This window comes from Ruditapes philippinarum, unplaced genomic scaffold (assembly GCF_026571515.1).
Source record: "Ruditapes philippinarum isolate M1 unplaced genomic scaffold, ASM2657151v2 ctg224_1_1_1_1, whole genome shotgun sequence".
Classification (NCBI taxonomy): domain Eukaryota; kingdom Metazoa; phylum Mollusca; class Bivalvia; order Venerida; family Veneridae; genus Ruditapes; species Ruditapes philippinarum.
The window spans coordinates 7,320-32,502 of NW_026864086.1; the positions used below are offsets into that span (position 1 = coordinate 7,320).

The following is a 25,183-nucleotide window of genomic DNA, read 5'->3' on the forward strand; positions in this document are numbered from 1 at the left end:
TCTCATTGCACTCACTTTAATGAGTTATATGTAAAACACAGTGATTGCTATTTCACCAAGAATTTGCATTTAATGAATAACATAGAAAAGAAATATAATTATCCCCTGTTAATTAATCTATCTTTGTAACAACAAAACTGTAATGCCATTCAACACATTATTTCAAACTTACAGTCCGGTAATAAATTACTCAATTTCAACAGATCTATCATGCCCCTCAGTACATTATATAATGGTCTGGTTATTCAGTTACTTAAAAGATTTGCATGCCCCTTAGAATATTATCTTAGGGTCCAATTATTCAGTTATTTTTTTAGTCTAAGATGCCATATTAGTATTTTATCTCAGGATTCAGTTTCTTAAGATGCCCCTCAGTATATTATCTATCCTAGGATTCAACTAGACAGATACAAAAAGTCTGAGATGTCCCTTAGTACATTATCGTAAAGTTGAGTTATTCAGTTACTGAATGATAAAACATCAACTCTGTATCAAATTATTCAGATAATTAAAATCTGTTATGTCCTCAATAACTTTAATCAATTTTTTCAGTGAATGAGTCCTCATATTTGATGTTTCTGTCGGAGATAATCCTCAGTTACTTTAGCAAAATTTTTCTGTACATTCACCAATCTCACTAGTCCAGTATTACCTCCGTATGCCAGCCAGCAACACTGGTGTTTGTTGGGGTTTAAGCTTACCTGAAACAAAAAAATATACACATTTATAGTATTATAACATATAACAATTGAATTAAACAATCAAAGGACGAAAAAAATCCCACTTAAGTTTGCCTTTACCATATTAAATGCTAGAGAAAAAAATGACATATCTTTGCCACCAATATAGTCTGGTCTAGCTTATACATCTATGCATTCTTACCAGACCAGATGGCCTTTAAGACCTGTACAATTACATTGCCTTCTCGGTAAAAAGGTTATTTTTTAAAATCCAATTGTCTGTAAGGACTTCAGTTGCCCCTTTGTACATCATAACATGTGATGTTTATGAAATATGTATCATGCTTTCCTAATTGCAACAAAATTATCAAGTTTTACAAAATCTGATAACTTAATTAAGGACATTTTCTAGTTGCTGATACAACATGCTTTGGCCTTATTGTACAAGGTCATTGTAAACTTTTGACAAAGTGAGCTAATACTGAACAGAGATCTTTTGTTTATTTTTAAGGTGCAAAAAGATTTTTAGGTCAAGGAAGATGATTTTATTTGTTTCTGAGGAATAATGTACCTTTAACCTACTGACATTATATGTCGCTAACATAGCGATTATGTAATGAATACTTTGTATTTCAATGCTGTTCTTTGAATATGCTCCTTTTAACTTTATTGTATGTTGATACTCCGTTTATTGCTCCTTTGGTTTTCGCACCAAAGTCTATATATATACTTACAGACTTTATGGCAGCTATTGACGGTCTGTCATATCTATCTGAGTTTTTATCATTTGGCACATATTTTGGAACCTGAAAAATGAAAATGGGGGATTTAAAGAGGTTAAAGGCATATTCTTTAAAACCTAAATTGAAAGAATGGTGTTTAATTATCACTGGAAGTGACATGTGCAAATTATAAATTACTGAACTACACTTTAAGTAGGCAATTAAGGTTTATGTTCTAATTGTCAAAGAATATTATTATGTTTATATATCAATATGTTACATAATGAAAAGCACCATATAAAACTCTTTTCAGCAATATTTATTTGCTATGGTTGTTTCTAACACAGGTAAACGTCGCGTGGCCATGACTTACACTATACCCCTGTTCCCCCTCTACAACCCAAAACCCTTAAAAATAAATGTTATGAAAAAAAAATTTATGACCCTAAAATATTAGATATTTATAGCTTTAACTGTTACTAATTTTGATTTCAGTTGGGTTAAATGTCACACCAACACAGTATATGTCATATGGTGATTTTCCAGCTTTACTAAGGAGGAAGACCTCAGGTGCCCTTTTTTAAATTATTTCAGGCATAAATGGGCACTTGAGTAGAACCACAGACATTTCAACAGCAAGCTGGATGGCTTTCACACATATTATGTATTTATTCACGTTACATGTATTTGTGTAGTTGTGACTTTTTGTTTTATGACAATAATAATGACTGTTACATACCTTGAAATTCTCTTTGAAATGAAGCACTGAATTATTTACTAATTCTTGATAATTTTGAAGAGTTTTTCCATTTTTACTCTTTATTACACTTGTTTTAGTTTTATTATCACCTTCATTCAATTCCACTTTGATATCTGAATGAATCTCATTGGATAAATCTTTCTCTCTTGTTGATTGGTCAGTTTTATCACATGTACACTGAACACTTATTTCTGATTGGTCTTTTCCTGAGTTATCCTTTGGTAATGTTTCTTTTGATTGGATATTTGCACATTTTTTACACTGTCCTGATTGGTCTACACCACTTGAAGAATTTTCCTTGGTATCATGTTCTTCTTTTATTACAGTATCCTCTTTAATTATTGTTTGTAGAAGTAACTGGAATATTTAAAAAAAAATTTATGCAAGTAATTCAACTTCATTCGACATTAAATCATCCTTAGCTTTTTCTTTCTATAAAAAAAACCCCTAAAATAACTTTAATGTGAATAAATATACAAGGTTTCAAAAGTAGTAAGGAAGGAGCATTGATATGATTTCATATTTTGATCTTACATGATTAATACATTATAATGAACCTATTCAATTTTTCTGATTTTTTTTCCTCTTCTGATTTTCGTCATGTTCAGTTGTGAACTCTCTCTTTGATGACGTCTCAATATTCATGTTGAGAAAATATCCTACAAAATTCCTCACATTTTGTTTACTATGAAGCACCAGGCAAATGTGCTTAAAGAAACAGGTATGCATCACTTGTGATGAGTGTAATTTATACTAAAATTTTCATTCACTTATCATGTAAGTTACTCATCCACAATTTAATATAAATCTTTTTTCTATTTTTTTCTTTGGTTTTATATTACACCAACATAGAAGATGTCATATGGTGACTTTCTTGCTTTACTGTTGGAGGTAGACATTCTGTAAACTAGCTGGGTGTAATAAGCTTCTTCAATTGAAAGAATCTAAAGTGATGGCAGGATACAAACCTACTGTGGTGAAGGGTAGTTAGTTGGTTGAAGGAGATGATAAATAAAGATTGACTACCGTGAAATAATACATTCCACAATAAAACTCAATGTAATATAGTTCAGTAATCTAAATGAAAAACATGAAATAAAATATAGTATTCTTTTAAACCTTTTAAATAAAATTTTTTAATTCTCTGTATAATTCAAAATTTTGTTGGAGAAAATTTTTTTTAGACACGAGTATTTCAATAGCATTGTTAGTTTGGTTACTGTTTTTAGTCTTTATACGTAGATTTTAACACATTTTTTGTCATACTTTAGTGATCAGTCCACCTTACTGCCTTTAACAGTAATTATCAATGCTCCACAAGTGTTTGATTACTGATCTCAAATTACTTCTTTTTTAGAAGTGAGAAACATTGTCAGCTTAGTGCAGTAACGGATTAACTCCTATCAAATCTTATAGAATTTAACCAGTTACTGCACTAACATGATCACATATGACCAATAGACTCAATGGCATAGAACAACTGTCACATAACAAAAATTTTGCTTTTTGCCAGATAGAAGCAGTGACCCCCTGGATAACAAATCAGATGCTCTCATTTTTGACTAAACAGGTGAATTTTGTGTGGCAGAAAATAACACCCCTTGATCATAATGATGCAAAACATTAAACAAGAGGGCCATGATGGTCCTGTAATTGCTCACCTGTATATAGGCCCCTGGGCCAAGGTCAATTTTAAACCAGGGACTTTTATTTGAACAAACTTGGTAGACACCCATTAGAAGATGTTTCATGATTAATATCTTATCTCCAGCTCTTTGGGGTTTTGAAGATTTTTTAAGTTTTTACTATATACATATAGGAAAAAAAACAATGACCAGGAGGGGCCAATTTTGACCCCAAGGCTTTTATTTGATTTTTTAAGTTCTTACTACATACAAATAAGGAAAATCAATGAACCCTTGGGGCGGGGCAAATTTTTACCCCAGGGCTTTTATTTGAACAAACTTGGTAGACAGTCACTAGAAGATATTTCATGCTTAGTATTTAAGCTCTAGCCCTTTGGGATTTTTTATAATAAGACTTTTTAAGTTTTTACTATACACATATAAGGAAATCAATAACCCCTGGGGCGGGGCCAATTTTAACCCAAAGGCCCTTATTTGAACAAACTTGGTAGACACTCATTAGAAGACGTTTCATGATAAATATCTTAGCTTTAGCTCTTTGGGATTTTTAAAAGAAGATTTTTTAAGTTTTTTCTACATACGTTAAGGGGATAAACAATGGCCCCCTGGGACGGGGCCAATTTTTACCCAGGGCTTTTATTTGAGCAAACTTGGTAGACACCCACTAGAAGATGTTTCATGCTTAATATCTAAGCTCTAGCTATTTTGGTTTTTTAAAAGAGGATTTTTTAAGTTTTTACTATATACAAATAAGGAAAATCAATGAGCCCTTGGGCATTTATTTGAACAAACTTGGTAGAAACTGACTAGATGATGTTTCATGCCAAGTATTTAAGCTCTAGCCTTTTCGGTTTTCTAAAAGAAGATATTTTAAGTTTTTTCTTTCAGTTGCCATTGCAACCAGAGTTCTGCTTGGAATTAAATTCTTTGAACAATTTTTAAAGTTGACTACCAAAGGAACATTCCTGTGAAGTTTGGATGAAATTGGCTTAGCGGTTAATGAGGAGATGTCTTTAAAGTAGAAGTTTAAGGACGGACGCTAGACGGCGACAGACGCATGCCGGACAAAAAACAATCACAAAAGCTCACCATGTCACTTTGTGACAGGTGAGCTAAAAACTGATAAATAAACATGGTATTAAAGAAATGAGAAAATAAAAGACTGGTTATGAATAACGGTTTTATACCTGTCTAAATTTGTATGTTTTACAGTCCGGGGAAATCTTGAGGAAGTCTTTAAGTGTCAGACCAGCTATGCAACCTCTGTTATCACTAGACACCACTAATCCTACCCACTCAGAACATTCAATGTCCTGAAATAATAGAATTGTTTATAATTTCAGGCCATAACTTGATGGCATCTCAGAAAAAAACAACACCAATCTTCATTTAATTAACAAATATGTCCGGCAAAATATCTATAAAAATATACTTTCAGCTTAAATGTTCTGAAAAAAATCTTTTACAATGTTATTTTAACTAAAATGTCCTGAAAAAATCTATAAAAATATTCTTTCAGCTCTAAAATATCCTGAAAAAAATCTATAAAAATTTTCTTTCAACCCTAAAATGTCCTGAAAAAATCTATAAAAATATTCTTTCAGCTCTAAAATGTCCCGGAAAAATCTATTAAAATATTCTTTCAGCTCTAAAGTGTCCTGAAAAAATCTATAAAAATTTTCTTTCAACCCTAAAATGTCCTGAAAAAATCTATAAAAATATTCTTTCAGCTCTAAAATGTCCTGAAAAAATCTATTAAAATTATTTTTTCAGCTCTAAAATGTCCTGGAAAAAAAAAACTGTAACAATCTTCTTTCAACTAAAATGTCCTGAAAAAAAATCTATACAATTTATTGTCAGCTAATATGTCCTGAAAAAGTCTATATAAAACAATTTTCGGTCAGGTAAAATGTCTTGGACAAATCAATACAATATTTTTTTTCAGCTAAATACCCTACAAATGTATAACAATTTTCTGTCAGCTATAATTTCCTGAAAAGAATATTATGATTGTATCATTTCAGGTCATGCCCAGCTGGCACCTGAGATAACCAACCAATCGTCTGTAAGCTAGAATGTCCTGAAAAGTAAAACAAATATTTTATTTCAGGCCATGTAAAAGCACTGAACTTTGTTTAGCTGTAATGTCCTGATAATAAGTATACACAAAGTTACACATAAAAATAAAACTAATTAGATACATACAAGTATTGATTGTTAAAAAAAACAATCTAAAGATATAGGCCTATAGTGAAAAAAGTTAATTGAAGAACATTTCAAAATCATAGGACATGGATGCTAACACATCAGTTGAGAAACCAAGTGGAGTTTTAACTCTTGACTGCCTGTATTCAAACAAATACTGCAAAATCATTACTGTTTTTTTTGGTCATTGATTTTTGTGCTTTTTGTGGATAGGTCAATCCACAAATTTAACATGAAACAAAATTCTTTTTCGTCTGCATTATTTACATTTTGCTTATTTGCAAAATCAGACAATTCATGATTTTAAGAACCCACAAAAATGTCCTTTTTGACAAAACCACAAATTTACCTGCCCATGAAATTTAATTTTCATTGTAATTTACAGTACTCACATAAGTCTAAGACACTGAGCTGAAAAAATTGATTCCCTCTCTGATATAGTTGTCTGACCTCATATTTATATTTATGATAGTTATTGTAAACATGCCCAGTCAAATGTAACAGTAGATACTGACCCATATACATGCTGGTTGCAAGGAGATGTAATACGCCCCTCTCTCATCCTTCCGGTGCGCTGGAGCTCCAAAGAATAAAACATGTCCACTATCAATATATCTTGCCCTGTTGGCTAAAACACTGAAATAATAAAGTATGAATGTTTATTTCAACAAAACTTCCTGTGAATGTATAGGATATGTATGAACTTACAGGTAAAACCTTTACCTTAACCAAATTTTATATAAAAAAAGAGTATATTGAAAGGGTGTAGATTTAGTACTAAATTTATGCCAGCCTATTGTTTTATTCAACAAGTTCAAGAAATTTATTAAGTATAAAATCTACACAAATATAATATTCTATTAATCACATATCCTATATAAGAATGGTTTACAGTTAAAAAAAAAGTCATTTTTCACTGACGAGCCTATAGTGTAATGCTAACAATAGCACACTTTAAAGCTATATTTAAGAAATAATATATCCCAAACAGTGATTTTATCACAAAATAAAATCAGTTTGGAGTTTAAATGCAAGGAATAATATCACAAGGGCATAGCCCTGAGTGATATAATGATGCATATCCAAAAGACGGTGATTTTACAAAGCAATAAAATAACTGATTGTGATACATTATTTGCGATTCTAACACAACATCGACAAATAAATAGTGCTGTACCTGATATTAAGCTAAATTATTTGGTTTGTTTCCCTACTTATTTTCAGCAAGTTGATAAAAGCACTGTCTGGGATATATAATTTTGATTTTAAAACAACATCAAAAATAAATGCTGCAGTACCTGATATCAAGCATAATAGCGGCTGATTTGTTACTTTATTTATTTTCAGCCCATTAAATTTATAATGGTTACATCACATGTCTAATGGTCATGTCAAATGTCTAAATATAGAACATTAACAGTGATTTTATTGCATAATAGGACACACTTTCAGTTTTTCTATGTTCAACAGGGAAAAATTGCAGGTCATGTTAGAATTGTATATAACACAAATGACATCACATCAAAGTGTTATTACACTAATGTAATATTGCTTTTATCAAATGACTTTATTACAATCCTGTGCCTTGGTTTATGTGATAAATATCAATAATCTTCAAATTTATTTCTTTGTCTGGCCATATCTTACAGTTGGTCCACCAAACCAACTTACCTCTATAACTAGTAATTACCCATTTCTCTGCAAGTGACCAATAGACCCATATGTTTTCTAAATCAGTGGTAAGAGACAAATGATGATTTGAATCACTGTTCGAGAACAATTGTCATTGAGAAATTTTAACTCTTTCCTTCATATAGCAAGCAGGAAATTCATCTCAGTAAAAGATATAATAAAATTCATAGAAAAGGTCAGGTCTGCCTGAGCATGAAAATGCCCTGCATGCCAGCTAACCTGCCATATTAAAGATGACATAGGCAACTCGGCAGCCTTTCAGGCATTGAAAGACTGATCACAATAATTATAAAAAGACGGACTATACATAGGCATAATCACAAAATTGCATTTAAAGAGTTTTAAGATTCTTACGCGTAATTTTCATCTGAACCGCTGAAAACTCCATGCTGCCAGAGAGAGGAAAACATACATATAGGCATGTAAGAGCCACTGTCACAATGTATAGGAGCACCCAGATTTGTTAAATCGAAGAAAATCGTTTCAAAATCTTCTGATGACGTCACTATAATGTTCTCAAACAGAGAACAGAATTGTACAGCTCGAACCAGATTGCCGTGTGGTTGTAAGTTCAAATACGGAAATAACCGCACTTCGTCATTTGATGTAATACGTTGTAATGGAGATCTTGATAAAAGATTGAAGAGTTTGATAGCACCTGAAAAATAAATGTTTCTTTATATCACATAAACCATGGCGCAGGAGTGTATATTCAAAGAATAAAACAATATTATGCTCCCCACTTGTTCTATAAATTAAGCATTGAACCTTCACTCATTCAATATCCTCTATTTATCAATAAACAAATTTTGACACATATTTCTTTCTTTCTTGATACAATTTTGTGTTAACAATGGATTTAATTCAATACAGGACTGCTTGCAGAAATCATGATCAATAAATAGACAAATATCGTTTTTTCACTGATTCTTAATTTTTTTATTCATTATCATACATAAATCGGTATGAAAAGATTTTTAAGACCTTTTTAAATTCATTCCCTTTGGCAAAAAGGCAACATTTTAGCATTTAAGCGCCTTGTAAGATATATACTGGAATAAGGTATTTGGTGTGGTGCTCCAATCCTTTTTTTAGTCTAACTCCTTAACAATCATATCAATATATGATATACAAAACCAACATAATGGGTTTGCGACCAGCATGGATGCTGTTCGCTTACCAACCCTATTACAAGTAGAGAAACTGATAGCAAACAGCATGGATCCTGATCAGACTGCGCAGATGCGGATGCAGAAAGAACAGATGAGAATTGGCCTAGAGATAAGATGTCTGCCTGATCTAAGCTAGGGCTCATAGGAAAAAGCGCTACTGCTGTCATGACCATGCTCCGTCATATGACCCAAGTTCAAATTACATGTACCTTCAAACTCCAATCACAATCCGGCTATTCTTTTTTAAATTTATGACCTTATAATGACCTTGTAACACTATAATTATTAACAGGAAGGTATCCTAAAATGATTGTTGAATATTCCTCAAATTTTAATCTAGACCTCAAACAAACCTTTGTAATGTATCTTAAATACCTAAGGACTTTCCTCTGATGAACTTTATACAAGTTTCTTAATTACAAGAGAAGAATGACCTTGAAATAACCTTAAATTTTGATAAAGACCATGAAAATCCCTTTGTTTAAAGAATAAATAATAGCAGAAGTATCTAAATTTGACCTTGGAATTGCAACTTTGTAATTATAGTACTATTTTTACCTGAGGAGTATCCCAAAATGATCTTGGAGTGACCTTGAGTTTTGATCCAGTCCATGGCAGAGCAGGTGTAACTCCCACCCTCATGGTCATTACATGACATCAGTGTTATAACAGGCTTGACTTTGTAAGTCTGCGGTACTCCATCTGAGGCTGTACTCATCAGTGGAACACTGAAAACAACAAACATATTTGTGACATAGACTGATTATCTCAACATCCTCAGATCAAACATTTTCAAATGGTAACAGAACTGGTAACAGAAGTCTTAATTTGAGTTCAACACATCTAAATTGACTGTCAGTTTGTTTGTCTTGCTCTCACATTGATTTAAAACATTTCCGGTCATTTCTCTGCGGCCAGTTAACCAAACAGGCTTTCCTAGATAATTAAACAGTAACTGCAATTTCTCCACAAGTGATCAATACATATCCTAATTTCTGAATCGGGAGTAAGAGACAATTTACCTTCAGATTTGACGTCCATAATCAATGAACCCTTTCAAGGTTTACAGTTATATGCAAATTGGCTTACAGGCTATCCAATTGCTACACTGGGATAATACATAAACACTGGTTTACCTGGTTTTCCCAAAGAAACACAGGATTTTTTGTGATACTGTTTTAAGAGCAGTTGATATAGCAATGAACAGAAAGCAAGGCCAATTTTTCGCTGCTAAAAACTGGAAAGGTCCATTGTCACATAGAATATTTACCTCAGCTGAGGATCTAACTAGTGACCCCTGTATTACCATTTTGATGCTTTCCCTAGTGAGCTAAGCAGATGGACATATGTATATCATATATCCATGCAAGATATACACAATCTCTGAATGATCCCTCATCTTGATGAAATTTTGCTATAACTTTGCTATCATTACATTTTCTTGACATAAGAACATCTTGTGGACAAATGATCACAATACACAGTTACCTAAATATCCTACAAGTTCCGTCAGTAAAGCAAACAGCAAGTAAACCAAGCCTGGTGTAAGACTCAGCCTCTGTCTGAAATATATCAGTTTCTGTATATATAGCTTATTAAACATTGACAGTTTTGACAAATGTTACAGACTGTTTTCTTTCCCTACTGTCAAATCGTTGGAAAAAGACATTGCCCATTCACAAAGCATCTTGATGTCTTTTGAACAAGTGTTATTAGTTGGACTTACAATTCCATTTTTATCTTAATCATCTTAATCAAATGTTCACAAAGTTCTAGAGGTGACAGTATTAAAACTTTATTATAGCATTAAAAATCTATATATTTCAATGAGATTGTAGCAAAAAGTATTTCAACTTTGTGGCTATTATGGCAGCAAAGGTATGTTTTTATGGCAGCAAAGGTATGTTTTTATGGCCGCAAAGGTATGTTCTTATGGTGGCAAAAGTTTGTTATTATGATGGCAAAGTCGCAATTGTTTGTGGTGGTGGAAAATGTCTGTTTTAAGGATACAAAGGTTTAATTTATTGGCGGCAATAGTCTGCTTTATTTGTGGAAAAAGTTTTATCTATTGGTAGCAATGGTTTGTTTTATTAGTGGCAAAGGTTTATTTATATAGCACTTCTTGTATGTAAATGGTTATATAACAAACCTGATTTTCATTTGACTTATAACAACCTGATGGACACCATAACATTTGAGTAGCAAGTCCAAAATCGTGCACCATGTTAAATTGTAAACTTGGGACAGCTTTCGATTTCCTGAGAAAAAAAACAACAAAACAATTTTAATTCAATTCAATCAAGATCTCAGAAACCATCTACAGTTACAATATACTATTTATTTTCTAATAAAAGCAGGGGTAAACTTAGAAAGTCAGCAAGTTAACTTATGCAAATCAATTAACATCACTGAAATTGTCACGGAAATACAGCCTTGCCAAGCAGTCTTCACAGTCTAAGGCCAGAATTATAAGTCTCCCCATTGACCATGTTGTCAATTGTAAATACTTACAATTTATTATTTTGTATCCCTGTAAACCAAATCTGGATCAAACCAGGTCCTGTCCATCTCTGATCTGTGAGGAACATTTGAGCATGGTCAGTTTTGCCAGTTACAGCCAGGAACTGACCATCTGTACAGGTCAAACTTGTTGGACACCAGGCCAAATCCCAAATAGACAAACCAGTGTAAAACAATGGAAAATCTGAAAATAATACAAAACAAAATCAGATATGTAATTTAGTAAGTATTGTTTTTTTCTTCTTCATGATTTAAGTTACACCAACACAAATTGAAGTTATAATTATAGCAACTTTCCAGCTTTACTGGTGGACTGAGAACTCAGATGTCCCTCAAAGCATTATTTCAGACACATGCAGGCACTTTAGTGGAGCTAATAAAATTCAGTTGCTGGCTAGATAGCTTTCTCACATGAAAGAATATCCTGTCAGGCATTAAACTAACAGCAGTGACAGTCAAGTGGATTGAAGTAAAACCAGCATGTCACAGAGGCCCCTTGTAAGTATTGTCAGCCTGCATAAGTAAAAAGAAGTCTAACAAGTAATTCATCAATCTTGTGAATAAGGCCCCAACGGTTACACGTTTAAACGGATTCCTTTCGATTTTCATTCGTAAACGTTTACGATATTTTTTACCGTTTAACCGAAATGACCATAATTATTGTCTCACAAAATTTCTTAATCATTGCCTGTAATCATGGATTTATCAAGTCTAAAGGTTTATGCCATAGTAAAAAAAAACGGAAAATAAGTGTGTGTAACCCTCCACACAGCATTACCGCGCAAAATTGCTCGTGACATATTACATTTTTTGGTAAAAAATGGGGATACAATGCAGAAAATGTGTGCTGTTTCAGTCGTGATGAGCCCTGGACATTATATATTTGTACATGTATTAAAAATAGAAAGTAAGTCATCATTTGGCGACATATATACATGGTGTATATACCACCGTTTAAACAGTATCGTTTTGGTTCTAAGCAATCGTGTAAACGTTTACAAAAAATTGTAAACGTGAAAGCCTTACTTGTGAATAACATATGAGTCTTTGATAAGAGTTGTTACTGTTGCAAACTGAAAGAAATTTTTGATTCAATGATAGCATTCCAATTCACATACATTCATGCAAAATAAGCTGTAAAATGTTGTTTTTATATATATATGTATATAAAAATGAAAGAATTCATAGTCCCTGGCAGGACCCACCCCACAGCAGTTCAGACCAAGAGATTTAAAACCACTCAGCAAAAGAAGACCATAAAACAGAAGAGTAAGTCATACAATTACCATCGATGGTTGTAGATTGTAAAGTGTGTAGGGTAGATGGACTCTTGTTGCCATGGAAACTGAATCTTATACTGGCTTTCATTTTAGGAAGATATGGCTCACTTTCCCTGGATAACACATAAATGTCACTTAATACAACAAATGTCAAAATGATACATATGCCCCCTTCCCAAAACCTTTAAACCTATTTCCAGATATTTTCAGACGTTTTCCCTTAAAGAGTTAAATTGAGATAAAAAGATTTTAAATCACACATGACTTGTATATCAAATTGCAATTCCAAAGTGTAGACAACAACAAAGTTAAGGTTGAATTTCCCTTCATTTAGATCAGAAAGTTCATTAAAGGGTTAGTCTATTAAATATCAAAACATAACAAGAGCTGCCGGTAGGACTGCCAGCTCGACTATTCTCAGTCCTTGATAGTTAAACAAGAACATGAATACTGTAGAAATTTTAAAGTTCAAAAAAGCCATAATTCTGCCAAAATCTAAGTTAAAGTTTTAGGTCTTGGACAGTGACCTATAATTTATGCTTTGAAATAAGTATGCAGAGTTTCAACCCATTCCTTTCAGTAGTATTGGAGATACCAACCTTCATGCAAAAACTTAACCAAAATGTGACACCAAAGCCCGAGTGAGTATATAGCTCTCCTATTCTTCTAATAGTCAAAATAAAATCAACCAATATCACTTCTTGTATCCGTAACAGTTACAGATCTTTTATTAAATGGATATGTGAGAGAGTGGGGCAGCCTGCAAAACAATCGATCAATTTCCTTTGCTTTACCTCTAAAAAATTGTTTTACAGGGACAGGCAATGATCTGGTTAACCCGTAGCCTGCTTGAACCAAATATGACAATACTTTACCACCAGTATAGAGCCAAGCCAGCATGCACATCCTTGTAGTCTGACAAGCCTCTATACTGTTTCACTAACTAACTGAATTCTCATCTTGATAATGATATCCCCAGATTTGATAATGAACAGTACCAAAATTTGAAGCTGGACTAGTTAGATTATGAAATTTAACAGATTTAAGGGTTAGTATCAAAATATCAAATCACTGTATTTTGGGATTGCAATCATAAAATAAATATAACCTATGAATTACAGTGTATCTATATATATTAAAGTTAACATTAGTTGGTCTGTTTTCATACTTACTCCTGAGAAAGTTGTTTCCAGTCCTTTTTCAAAGGTACCCAATCCAAAAACAATTGTTCAGACCAATTTTCTTCCACAAATTTTTCCATTAAGGGATGTGGATTGAAATGACCAGCTCTATTCCAATCTGAAAAAAAGAAAACAAAGACCTCAAAAATTGCTCAAAAGTGTTGACAATAACCTTTACCTTGATTCTGTTACTGTGATTTTAACTTACACTCCATGACTCTTTAAATGCTTTGTATCATATTGTATTAACAAGAGCACCAAATTCAATGCTTTACTCTTGTCTATATATATTTATTTTAGGTGAACTACATAAAACACAAAAAAAATGGAAGCCAAAGATACTGTGACAATACTCATAAATTTACAAAATTATTAGGAAATACTTCTGCAATCCAAAACCACTGCCAAGTCATTATATGCTAATTAGTGGGCTGAATAATGACATCTTTCATACTACTAGCCCGGTAAACCATAAACCACAAAGCATAACTAGAAACAGATGGACAAGGGCAAATCTAAATGGCCATCCACCCCTTTTATAATGAGCGCAAAGAAATACAGAGATGATAAAATGGACATATGTTGATATATTTGATAGTTTTGAAATACTACTACTTAATAAGCATTCTGACATATAAAATTTTACAGATTTGTAGTTAGCGCTTCGAATCACAATTTCATGCTCAACTTATACAGCTGAAATACACTTACAAGGATTTTTTCCATTATTGTCATCTTCTACATCATAATCATCATCAGCAACAATATCATCATCATAATCATTTTCATTGGGTGATTGTACATCATCTTCATTGATATCATCATCATCATCGATATTGTCATCCTCCTCCTCATCATCATTCTCATCATCATCATTCAAAACAACATCAGGGTCATCTGATTTGTCACTCTCAGCAGTCGGTTCCATATCTTTTGATATATTATGTACCATTGTTCTTGCTCTGAAAATAATTAAAAATGGCAAAATCCATGTTAAAAATGGCAGAATCTAAGTTAAGATGACAAAATCCATGTAAAAATGACAGAATCCATGTAAAAAATGGAATAATCTTGCTAAAAATGGCAGAATCTATGTGAAATGGCTGGATCTACAAATAAGTAAAAATGGCAGAAACTATGTAAATATAGCAGAATCTAGATAAAAATGGCAGAATCTATATAAAAATGGCAGAATCTATGTAACAGGAAAGCAAGGCAGGAATGTCATAATAAATATCATCTAAATTCAATGTTGAACTCAAAAAGAATATGTTTTTTAACATTTGTTTTGGTAAATGAGTAAAACATCAAATGTACAAGAATCACGCAATCACTTACTTTTTGGCAGCTTTTCTTTGTCTGCCACGTCCAGAATCCTCTGTTTCTTCCATCATTTTCATTTCCTCCTTACGTCTCCTGCTCTCTTCTGTCCGCCTCTCTTTATCTAACTGTGCCAGGAGTGCTGGGCATGTCTTTAAGTGTAGCTGTTGCCAACGCAACACAAGATTGTCCTTCTCACAATGCTCACATGTGTATGTTAAATGCTGTAACATAAAACATAATTCAACAAGAGGCAGCACACTTGGCTATTCTTAGTGCATGATAGTAAAACAAGAGCCTTTATAAGGTAGGATTTCACAGAGGAAGATTTCATTAAAAAAATGCATCACATACATGTATATTGAGTCTTGGATATTGACAAAAGAATTTGGTATTTTCACAAATGGTCAGCTTTCATTCAGGAGCCGAGCTTGTGTAATGGGTCTTGGAAAATGACCTTACAAAAACAAGGATAAAGTTTCGAGTGAGGAACATCATTTGGTTTTTGAAAAATTTCTGATGAACGCAAAACTTAATCCAAAAATTTTCTAAGGTCCATTTCTCAGTAAAAAGTCATGCCATAGTATGGGATTTGGATAATGACCCAAAAATGGTATGAAAATAGATTTAGAAAAAAGGAATCCCTAAAGAACATTCAAAATGGCAATGTACAAAACATATATTAAGTTTCAAGTGATCACCTCCAGTAGTTGGCTTTATTTTTATTTAACCATGCAATACCAGGAATAAGAGGCTCAGATCAGTGGTATTTATTACATACACCTTTAAAAAATAAATTTTTGGCATAGTAGTAATAAAAACTATACTAAAATACATAAACACTTAAAAATCTATTGTTTCAAAGCAATAATTACCTCCCTTCCGCACCATTCAAAATGGTTAGGATAGTATGTTACAAAGTTAATCTGTTTATCACACTTTGTACAGTTAAGGAATTTCTTCAGCTTGAATACATTTGCCCAGCAAGATTTGTCGAAAATTCCCTCCGGGTTTTCCTCAGTCCACTGAAAAATACATGTATACAAAATTAAAACAAAATATGACAAAGATTTATCTCAAATAAACATGAAGACCCTGGATCTCTTCCTGGATACAGAAGGCTAGATTGTCATGGTTACAGTTACATTATGTTGAAGTATACAATATAATTTGTTTAAAACAAATTTATATTTTCAGCTCTGTCCATCATTTCTTTTTTTTTATAAAGGATCACTCAAGAATCATTCCCCAGTAAGGTTCATCAAAGTTTGTTCTACAATTCATCTGAATGACTGTGACTTTTATTTCTATTTTTGTCTCTGGTGGCCACCTTGTTCAACAGGCAGGAACAATTCTAGCTATATTCGTAAAGCAATGACAAATAATCACTTTTATGAAATTAAATAAATTTAATAAAATCATTTCAGAAGGGCATGTCATTTAAAACTAACTTCTTTCTCTGGTGGTCATTTTGTTCTCTAGACCACAATGTTCTTATGTGAGACAACAGAAGTGTATTCAACATTGTCTGTGTATAATTGTAACACTCGTAATATTTTGAGCCGTGTCATGACAAAACCAACATAATGGGTTTGCTACCAGCATGGATCCAGACCAGCCTGCGCATCCACACAGTCTGATCAGTATCCATGCTGTTCGCTTACAAACCCTATAACAAGTAGAGAAACTGATAGCGAACAGCATGGATCCTGATCAGACTGCGCAGATGCGCTGGCTGGTCTGGATCCATGCTGGTCACAAACCCTTTATGTTGATTTTGTCATGACATGGCTCATTTGTTAATTCAGATCAATATTGAAATGTAAAACATGCACTGATCATATGAAGTGAAGACAAAACTCTTTTATGGAAAGGAATCAATAAAAATTTTATGCTTGTTTTTCAATTCATATACATGTACATTGTGATGTAAGATGATACATTATTGTAAATTTGCTAAATAAAATATAAGATTTTTTTTAACTAACTCTGCATTTTGATAGCCTTTTTTTAATTTGAGTCCCCAGCGAGGGGTGGGGGGAATTGGGGGCAAACATCTTTATGGTTAAAAATGCCATAAAACAAACATACCCATAGCTGATGAGATATGGCATAATGTTTCCTTATATCAATCACTGTCTTTCCATGATAATCACAATGTTTACACTGGAGGTTCTTCACCTGATGTAGAAACACATTAAAGGCACATTATATACGGGCACATAAATACATTAATTTTTCCTTCTTCAGAAAGAGTATTACATGAGTTTTATAATGTTAAAATAATGGTTTTACAGCATGTTAGATACATATCATCTGAAGAAAGTAGCACTAAATGTGAAATTATCTGTCATAAAATTTTTTGAAATTATCTGTCATATTAAAAGAACAACAGAAGTGTATTCAACATTGTCTGTGTATAATTGTAAACACTCGTAATATTTTGAGCCGTGTCATGACAAAACCAACATAATGGGTTTGCTACCAGCATGGATCCAGACCAGCCTGCGCATCCACACAGTCTGATCAGTATCCATGCTGTTTCGCTTACAAACCCTATAACAAGTAGAGAAAACTGATAGCGAAACAGCATGGATCCTGATCAGACTGCGCAGATGCGCTGGCTGGTCTGGATCCATGCTGGTCACAAACCCTTTATGTTGATTTTGTCATGACATGGCTCATTTGTTAATTCAGATCAATATTGAAATGTAAAACATGCACTGATCATATGAAGTGAAGACAAAACTCTTTCATGGAAAGGAATCAATAAAAATTTTATGCTTGTTTTTCAATCCATATACATGTACATTGTGATGTAAGATGATACATTATTGTAAATTTGCTAAATAAGATATAAGATTTTTTAATTAAACTAACTCTGCATTTTGATAGCCTTTTTTTAATTTGAGTTCCCCAGCGAGGGGTGGGGGGAATTGGGGGCAAACATCTTTATGGTTAAAAAATGCCATAAAAACAACTACCCATAGCTGATGAGATATGGCATAATGTTTCCTTAATATCAATCACTGTCTTCCCATGATAATCACAATGTTTACACTGGAGGTTCTTCACCTGATGTTGAAACACATTAAGGGCACATTATATAAGGGCACATAAATAAATTAATTTTTCCTTCTTCAGAAAGGGTATTACAGGAGTTTTAAAATGTTTAAATAATGGTTTTACAGCATGTTCGATACTTATCACCTGAAGAAAGTAGCACGGAACGTGAAATTATCTGTCATAAAAAATTTTGAAATAATAAAAGAATTAAATGTAAACACAGTAGTAGTTTGACTTCCGTACAAACTGACAAATCAGTATAATTGTATCAAGTGCCAAAATGCAACAGAAGAAAATTATGACACAGCTAAATGAACGATGAATAGCTTTTTTGAAAAACTATATTAGTAGGACACCATATATAAAATATTTTGAGAAATAAAAAGAAAAGCATTTCTGGGGCATGATTGGGCTTTTAAATACTTACATAGAATGTAATAGAATATTAAAGAAAACACAAACAAAGACAAAAAAAAACAAAAAACATTTCTTCAATTAATTATGACAGACTTATTGCACCAATGTAAGGAAAAACTTATATTTTTACTGTAGGCTTATAAATTTCAGTAATTTGTTGTTTAAATCCTTTTAAAAGACAATGGAGAATTCCAATTTTTCATAACTAGGCAAGCCAATCTCACAAATGCAGCAATATTAGTGATAATCCACAGTTAATCATAACCCCATCATCTAAGTAGGAATACTGGAACCAGATTTGTAAATATGAGCATCATGAGTCTGTACAAAAAAATTACAAAATAAATGTTTAAAGTACATACTTGTTTAGATGGAGTTTTCCGTGAAGGGGTTTTCTTGGATGTAAAAGAAACATCATCTGCTGGAAAATATTTACATCATTTCTTTAGGATAATTTACTCGGTTCAGAATTCTTTTACCCTTTATTATTTCATATAATAATAATAAGCAAAATTTACATTTAAGAACACAACTCATACATCTAAAAATTTTGCCTCCAAGTCGGGAGAGGAAAAAAAAGAGATTGAGATTGTCAGATACTCTGCTTAATTGAATTTTCAAATTGCAGAGAAACAAATAAAACTTCTATGGTATTGTGTACAATTCTGTTTTAAGAATCTAATATTCAGGGGAAAAAAAAAATTATTGGGAATAAAACCATGTATCTGCTATAAATTAAATTATTTAACCTCTACAATCTATCAACAATTTTGAAAATTGTGTAGGCAGCAATTGCAGCAGCAAAAATTATATAAATACCTTCATAGTCAAGTTCTTCGTCATCTTTATCAAATATGTTGACTTCATTTTGGTCTTCAGACTCTTCTATTTCATCACCATCATCAACTGCTGCATAATTCACCTCCTTTCTCTTACGACCTCTCTTTTTGGCAGGAAGTTCGGTAGACTCTTCTTTCAAATCATCACCATCCTCCATAGCGGCATAATTTATCTCTTTTCGTTTCCGACCTTTCCTACTTGATCCCTGGGATTTGTTCAATTCCTTTTCAATTTCATCACTTGCATCACTTTGTGATTTCTTTTTTCTGCCTCTTTGCTTAGATGTTGAAACAGGAGTTACAAAACTGTGTTCAAGAGTTTTTTCCTGAGGGGATTCACCTTCATCCAGCATTTTTCTTTTTCCTCTTTTCCTAACAGGAGCACTTACAGGAGTGCTTAGTAATCTAGCACTTTCGTCTAGATCAGTGTCATCGTTTAAATTTCCTTTTTCATTTGATTGATCTAAATCTTTATCAGTTGCTTCTACTTGTTCACTGGAATCTTCAATAACAGCTTTTTTAGGCCTTCCTCTTTTCCTACCAGGGGTTTTCTTCTGAGACCCAGTATTGCTAATATCAGAGTCAATCTTAATGGTATTACTATCATTAGCTTCATTAGATTTTGATTGTCCTTTATTGTTTTTAGAATCGTTTTCTTCAATTGCTTTATGCTTTACAGGAGTGCTATCATCTTCTAGCTTAGTAGTGTCTTTTGACTCCTGTCTTACCATCACCCTATCACACTTTTCAATATATTTTGTAGTTCTTTTACTTTCAACAGCTTGTCTAATACTTTCCAATTCCTCTTCTGACACTGGAACTTTTTCATCTAAATCATCTCCAAATCCTTGACTAGGTTGTACAAATTTATTTACCTTTCGCTTTTTTTCTTCATTGTTTTTTAGCTCTGTAGTTCCTTTAGTTATGAGCACTTCTTCCACACCTTTAAACTTTTCAATACTATTTGTATCATTTTCAACTTTCTCACTTGAATCATCTTCAAAAGTAATGTTTAACTTTTGTGACTTTCGTTTACCCTTCTTAACACTAGTAGTAGAATAGTCCATGTCCTTCTTGACTGGGCTGTTGTTCTTGTCAGATTTATTCTCAGTAACTTTGTCTTTATCAACCTGCTCATTGTGTTGTATTCTGTCTCTCTGAAATTCATAAATTTATTTTGATCACTGAACATAATAATTATACTTAAGCTTAAAACATAGATTAGGGTTTTCTTAATTGACAATCACTTTAAGTATCAAATACTTCATCATTTTAATTGTATTACCGGTATGTATTTTGTATATCTAACACTAAATTAAAGTAATCTTCACTGTGTAAAATATCAGCTTCAATTTAAACCTACTCATTAGACATTCTGGGCCATGTTTCAAATATATATTAGATTTCCATAAAAAGGAATATTTACCAGGTTTTCAAATGTTTGAATTATGAGAAAAACTTCTTTTACCTGATTTTCAGAAGGTGCTTCAGTTTCAAAACCTGCCCAAACCTTCGGCTTCCTTTCTCTTTTAGAGTACATTTTATCATCCACAGGATCTCCTTTAAATCTTTTCCTCTTTTCTAGCCAATATCTGAATATTAATAATAATAAATTTAAAGAGTAGAAATAATGGTTATATCAGAATGTCTTCAAAAGGCAACAAAAGCCAAAGTCATAGCCTTTTCACCATGCAAGCACCTGCAAATTTCTCTGTAACGAGCCTTTTGGAAAGTTTTGATGTTCAACCCAGTAAATCACACAATACTGCATGACAAAATATTCCAAATGACACTTTTTCTGGCTAATGGAAGCTTAAATGAGCTGCGTCATGACAAAACCAACGTAATGTGTTTGCGACCAGCATGGATCCAGACCAGCCTGCGCATCCGCGCAGTCTGATCAGGATCCATGCTGTTCGCTATCAGTTTCTCTACTTGTAATAGAGTTGGTAAGCGAACAGCATGGATCCTGATCAGACTGTGCGGATGCGCAGGCTGGTCTGGATCCATGCTGGTCGCAAACGCACTATGTTGGTTTTGTCGTGACACGGCTCAAATGTTCTTCCGCCATTTATTGGTAATCTGACCACAGATTTGTCATACCTCTAAGTGTCAGTCATGCAAGTGGGAGGTCTGCTTTCACAGTTTCTATTAAATTTATGAAATAAAATATTCTCTTTATGTTTTGTTAAGATCCGAAATTGGTCATTTTAACTGATAAGTTATAAATATATAAACTGATTTAATGATTCGCCCTAGTTCACTGACAATTCACCCCAGTTAAATAATCATCATGGCACCATGTTTTAAATCATCTTCTTTCAAGAATGCTTAATAAGTTTAACATATATTCTCTGAATTTGCTGAGAGAAAAAAGATCAGTTTTTCCATGCAATGACACAAGGTACACCTTTATTTTAAAGTCTTGAGATACTTTATAAATATAATTTTCTAGTTTTGAAGAAGGACATAATAAATGTTTGCATTAATGAAATTGCTAGAAAATACCATTGTCAACAATTATTAACCATCATCTTTAAGTCACGAATAATATGTATAGATAAACAATAATCACATATTTATAACATCAATTTAATTATTTTTATCTCTGAAAGTAAAATAAAAAAATATAAAAATGAGATTTGAAATAAGTTCTGTTAAACTGATATTTTCCTTATCCTATCTCTAAATCAAATGTAATCTTTAAAATATTATAACAAATATTTGCAAAACATATCCATTTTTCAATGAATGAATTAAAAATATTTAATACAAAGTGGGGTGAATCTTCACTGAAGAGGGCCAAATTGTCACTTAAGGTGAGTCGATATGGGGCAAATCTTTATTGGGGTGAATCATTATATTACCCAACAGGCCAAACAATAGAACAATAAAAGACAAATAAAATTGTGGTGGTGTATTTAATATTTACTGTCACTAACTTGCCCTAATTATCACCATAATAGCGAGCTTTACCCTAACGCAAGTACCTGCTAAATAGTGATGGTTTTGAAAACTTATGCGGAAGTACTGAATTGACACATCCCAACTTTTCGAATTACAAGATAATGATAAAAGCAGAGGTATTCTAATTGAAAATGGATGTGTAAACTGGTAACCTGCGCACATTCACAGGAACCATAATAGGACATTTCTGTAAAATTTGGCTGAAATTCAACAATTAAAACAGCTCTATTTCCATCCTGGAAAAGCACAACCCTCTTCTGTAAACCTGACATGGCTTCCTAACATCAAGAACCTAATCTCAAACCTATCTAAGTATCTCTAAATTCTAGTGTAGTCAATGAATAGTCAAAATATATTGACATGCCAAAGCTTGATTCTGAGATATTTTCGTTCTGGGGCAGAATCTCGCTTTTAGAGGCGAGATATTGCCCAGACACGAAAATAAAACAATATCTCGCCCCACAGTACAATTAGTTGGACTAGTCAATGAAGTGATAGTCATATGATTTATCATTTAACATTGAAATACTCTACAGGATGCAGGTACCTGCTTTAAGAATTTTTGTTTCATATATCTATTTTCACAATTAGTTCATGGTGAATCTACAGGACTTTCAAAGATAAAAGGGGAAGTCAAAGACCGGGCCCGCGAAGCGGGTCCGGGCTTTGGCTTGCCCGGCTATAGACTACACGTGAATATTTAAAAAAAAATCAAATAAAAAAACATTTAAAAAATTTAAAGAATTCTATACCTATCAATAAAATTTTCAGTGTCAGTTCTAGTCGGGCGCCGCCATTTACAATGTATGTCAATGATAATAGGCGGGGTATTCCGATAACGGAACAAATCTCAACTTCTCGGATTAGTAATAATCGTCGAGTGTTCCGAGTGAAAACGGAAGCGGTGTATGTAATATCGAATGACACCTTTAAAACGGAAAGAATGAAAGGATTTTTTAACGACTTCCCCGTTCATAGGCTTTGCCTAATTTCATATTAGCAATTTGCATGAAAATTACACTAAGTAATAAAATATGTAATGTCAATATCCCTTCCTATGCATTGTTTTCATTTTACAGCAGCAGACATGTCTGTCAGAAACTTAACTTTTATGCACACAAATTGATGGCATAATAGTCACTTCTAGAAAAAAATAAACAGCTCATGAATGAAAGGTTTGAGAATAGGTTGGGTGTGAGATTAGGGACAAAATTGAATGTGCATTTAACTGAAGGAATGATATTTACCTGTTCGTTGTACTGTGTGGCTTTCAGTTATGTTTCAAAATGAAATATTTACTTTTGTGACACTGTGACAATATGCAATAACTTTAAATAACATGAAACACGTTAATTTAACAGTGATGTTAATTGATTTCAGAAGTCTATGGAGTTTTTCTCACGATTAGTGAATTGTACGGTCAAGTTTAGGATAAAACCCGTCATTAATTTTCCCCGTACCGTACGGAATTTTAGTAGAATCTACTTTTTAGCTCGACTATTCGATAAGAATAAGTAGAGCTATTGTAGTCACCCGAGCGTCGGCGTCTGCGTCGGCGTAACCACTTATGTTAAAGTTTTTGTAATAGTTTAAATATTTTCAAAGTCCATTGACATATGGCTTTGAAACTTTGCACACTTGTTCACCATCATGACCCCAACATGTAGACAGGAGGTGGTAACTCTATCAAGCATTTTGACAGACTTATGCCCCTTTTTCGACTTAGAATTTACGTTAAAGTTTTTGATATACCTCAAATATTTTCAAAGTCCATTGACATATGGCTTTGAAACTTTGCACACTTGTACACCATCATGACTCCACAATGTAGACAGGAGAAGGTAACTCTATCAAGCATTTTGACAGAATTATGCCCCTTTTTTGACTTAGAATTTACGTTAAAGTTTTTGTAATACCTCAAATATTTTCAAAGTCCATTGACATAATTGGCTTTGAAACTTTGCACACTTATTCAACATCATGACCCCAACATGTAGACAGGAGGAGGTAACTCTATCAAGCATTTTGACAGAATTATGCCCCTTTTTCGACTTAGAATTTACGTTAAAGTTTTTGTAATACCTCAAATATTTTCAAAATTCATTGACATAAGGCTTTGAAACATGTTGAAATTTTATACTCTTCTTTGAGAGCATAATAGGACTCTCTGCAAGGCCTATAACTGTAATATGGATTTAAAGAAAAAATTTTGTCTTTTTCTTTACTTAGAAATTTTACCTTTTCATCAAGGCTTTTTTTACTATCAAGCACTAAGAAAAGTCAAGCGTTGCTGTCCTACCGACAGCTCTTGTTTATATAGATATCTACAAAGAGACAGACAAACAATTTTACATACTAGATTTTCCCAAACGATTGATTTTATTTAAAAACTATTCTTCATAATATACTAATTGAAAACAGACACAATTTTGTTTAGGCTAATTACTTAAAGCAGCTTCCTTCCAGATCCATGCTAATATTCATCTGGGATAAAAAATATATAAATATTTTGTCCCAGTTTTCATAAAAGATTTGAAATTATTTCTATAAGTAAAATATTGATAAAAGATATTAGATGGTGCTTGCAATCCAGTGTCGTAAATTAACAAAAAGGAGGTCAAAAATAGTGACCTTACTGGTTATGTTGATAAATTGATAATCGACTTTTAGGCGATTTTTGGGCGATTTGAGTGAAAAGCATTGCAACGATTGTCAT

General features: G+C 32.7%; 1 protein-coding gene across 2 annotated transcripts; it reads right to left on the bottom strand.

Moving 5' to 3' along the window:
- On the bottom strand, positions 1-23,889 carry LOC132724362 (uncharacterized). Of its 2 annotated transcripts, none has more exons than XM_060709199.1 (20): positions 23,715-23,889; positions 20,969-21,092; positions 19,481-20,657; positions 19,024-19,079; positions 17,270-17,359; positions 16,054-16,203; positions 15,197-15,402; positions 14,570-14,820; positions 13,850-13,976; positions 12,684-12,790; positions 11,389-11,581; positions 11,027-11,135; positions 10,366-10,439; positions 9,436-9,605; positions 8,060-8,363; positions 6,529-6,649; positions 4,996-5,121; positions 2,142-2,519; positions 1,415-1,486; positions 1-701 (listed from the first exon to the last, which is right to left on the bottom strand). In XM_060709199.1, the coding sequence occupies exons 2-20, from the start codon at positions 21,038-21,040 to the stop codon at positions 564-566; spliced, it is 3,921 nt and encodes a 1,306-aa protein (XP_060565182.1). In that variant the 5' UTR covers positions 21,041-21,092; positions 23,715-23,889; the 3' UTR covers positions 1-563. The 2 variants fall into 2 exon arrangements, with proteins under 2 accessions (XP_060565182.1, XP_060565181.1); XM_060709198.1 differs by having other exon boundaries at positions 19,024-19,082.
- Between the last annotated feature and the right edge of the window lie 1,294 nt (positions 23,890-25,183).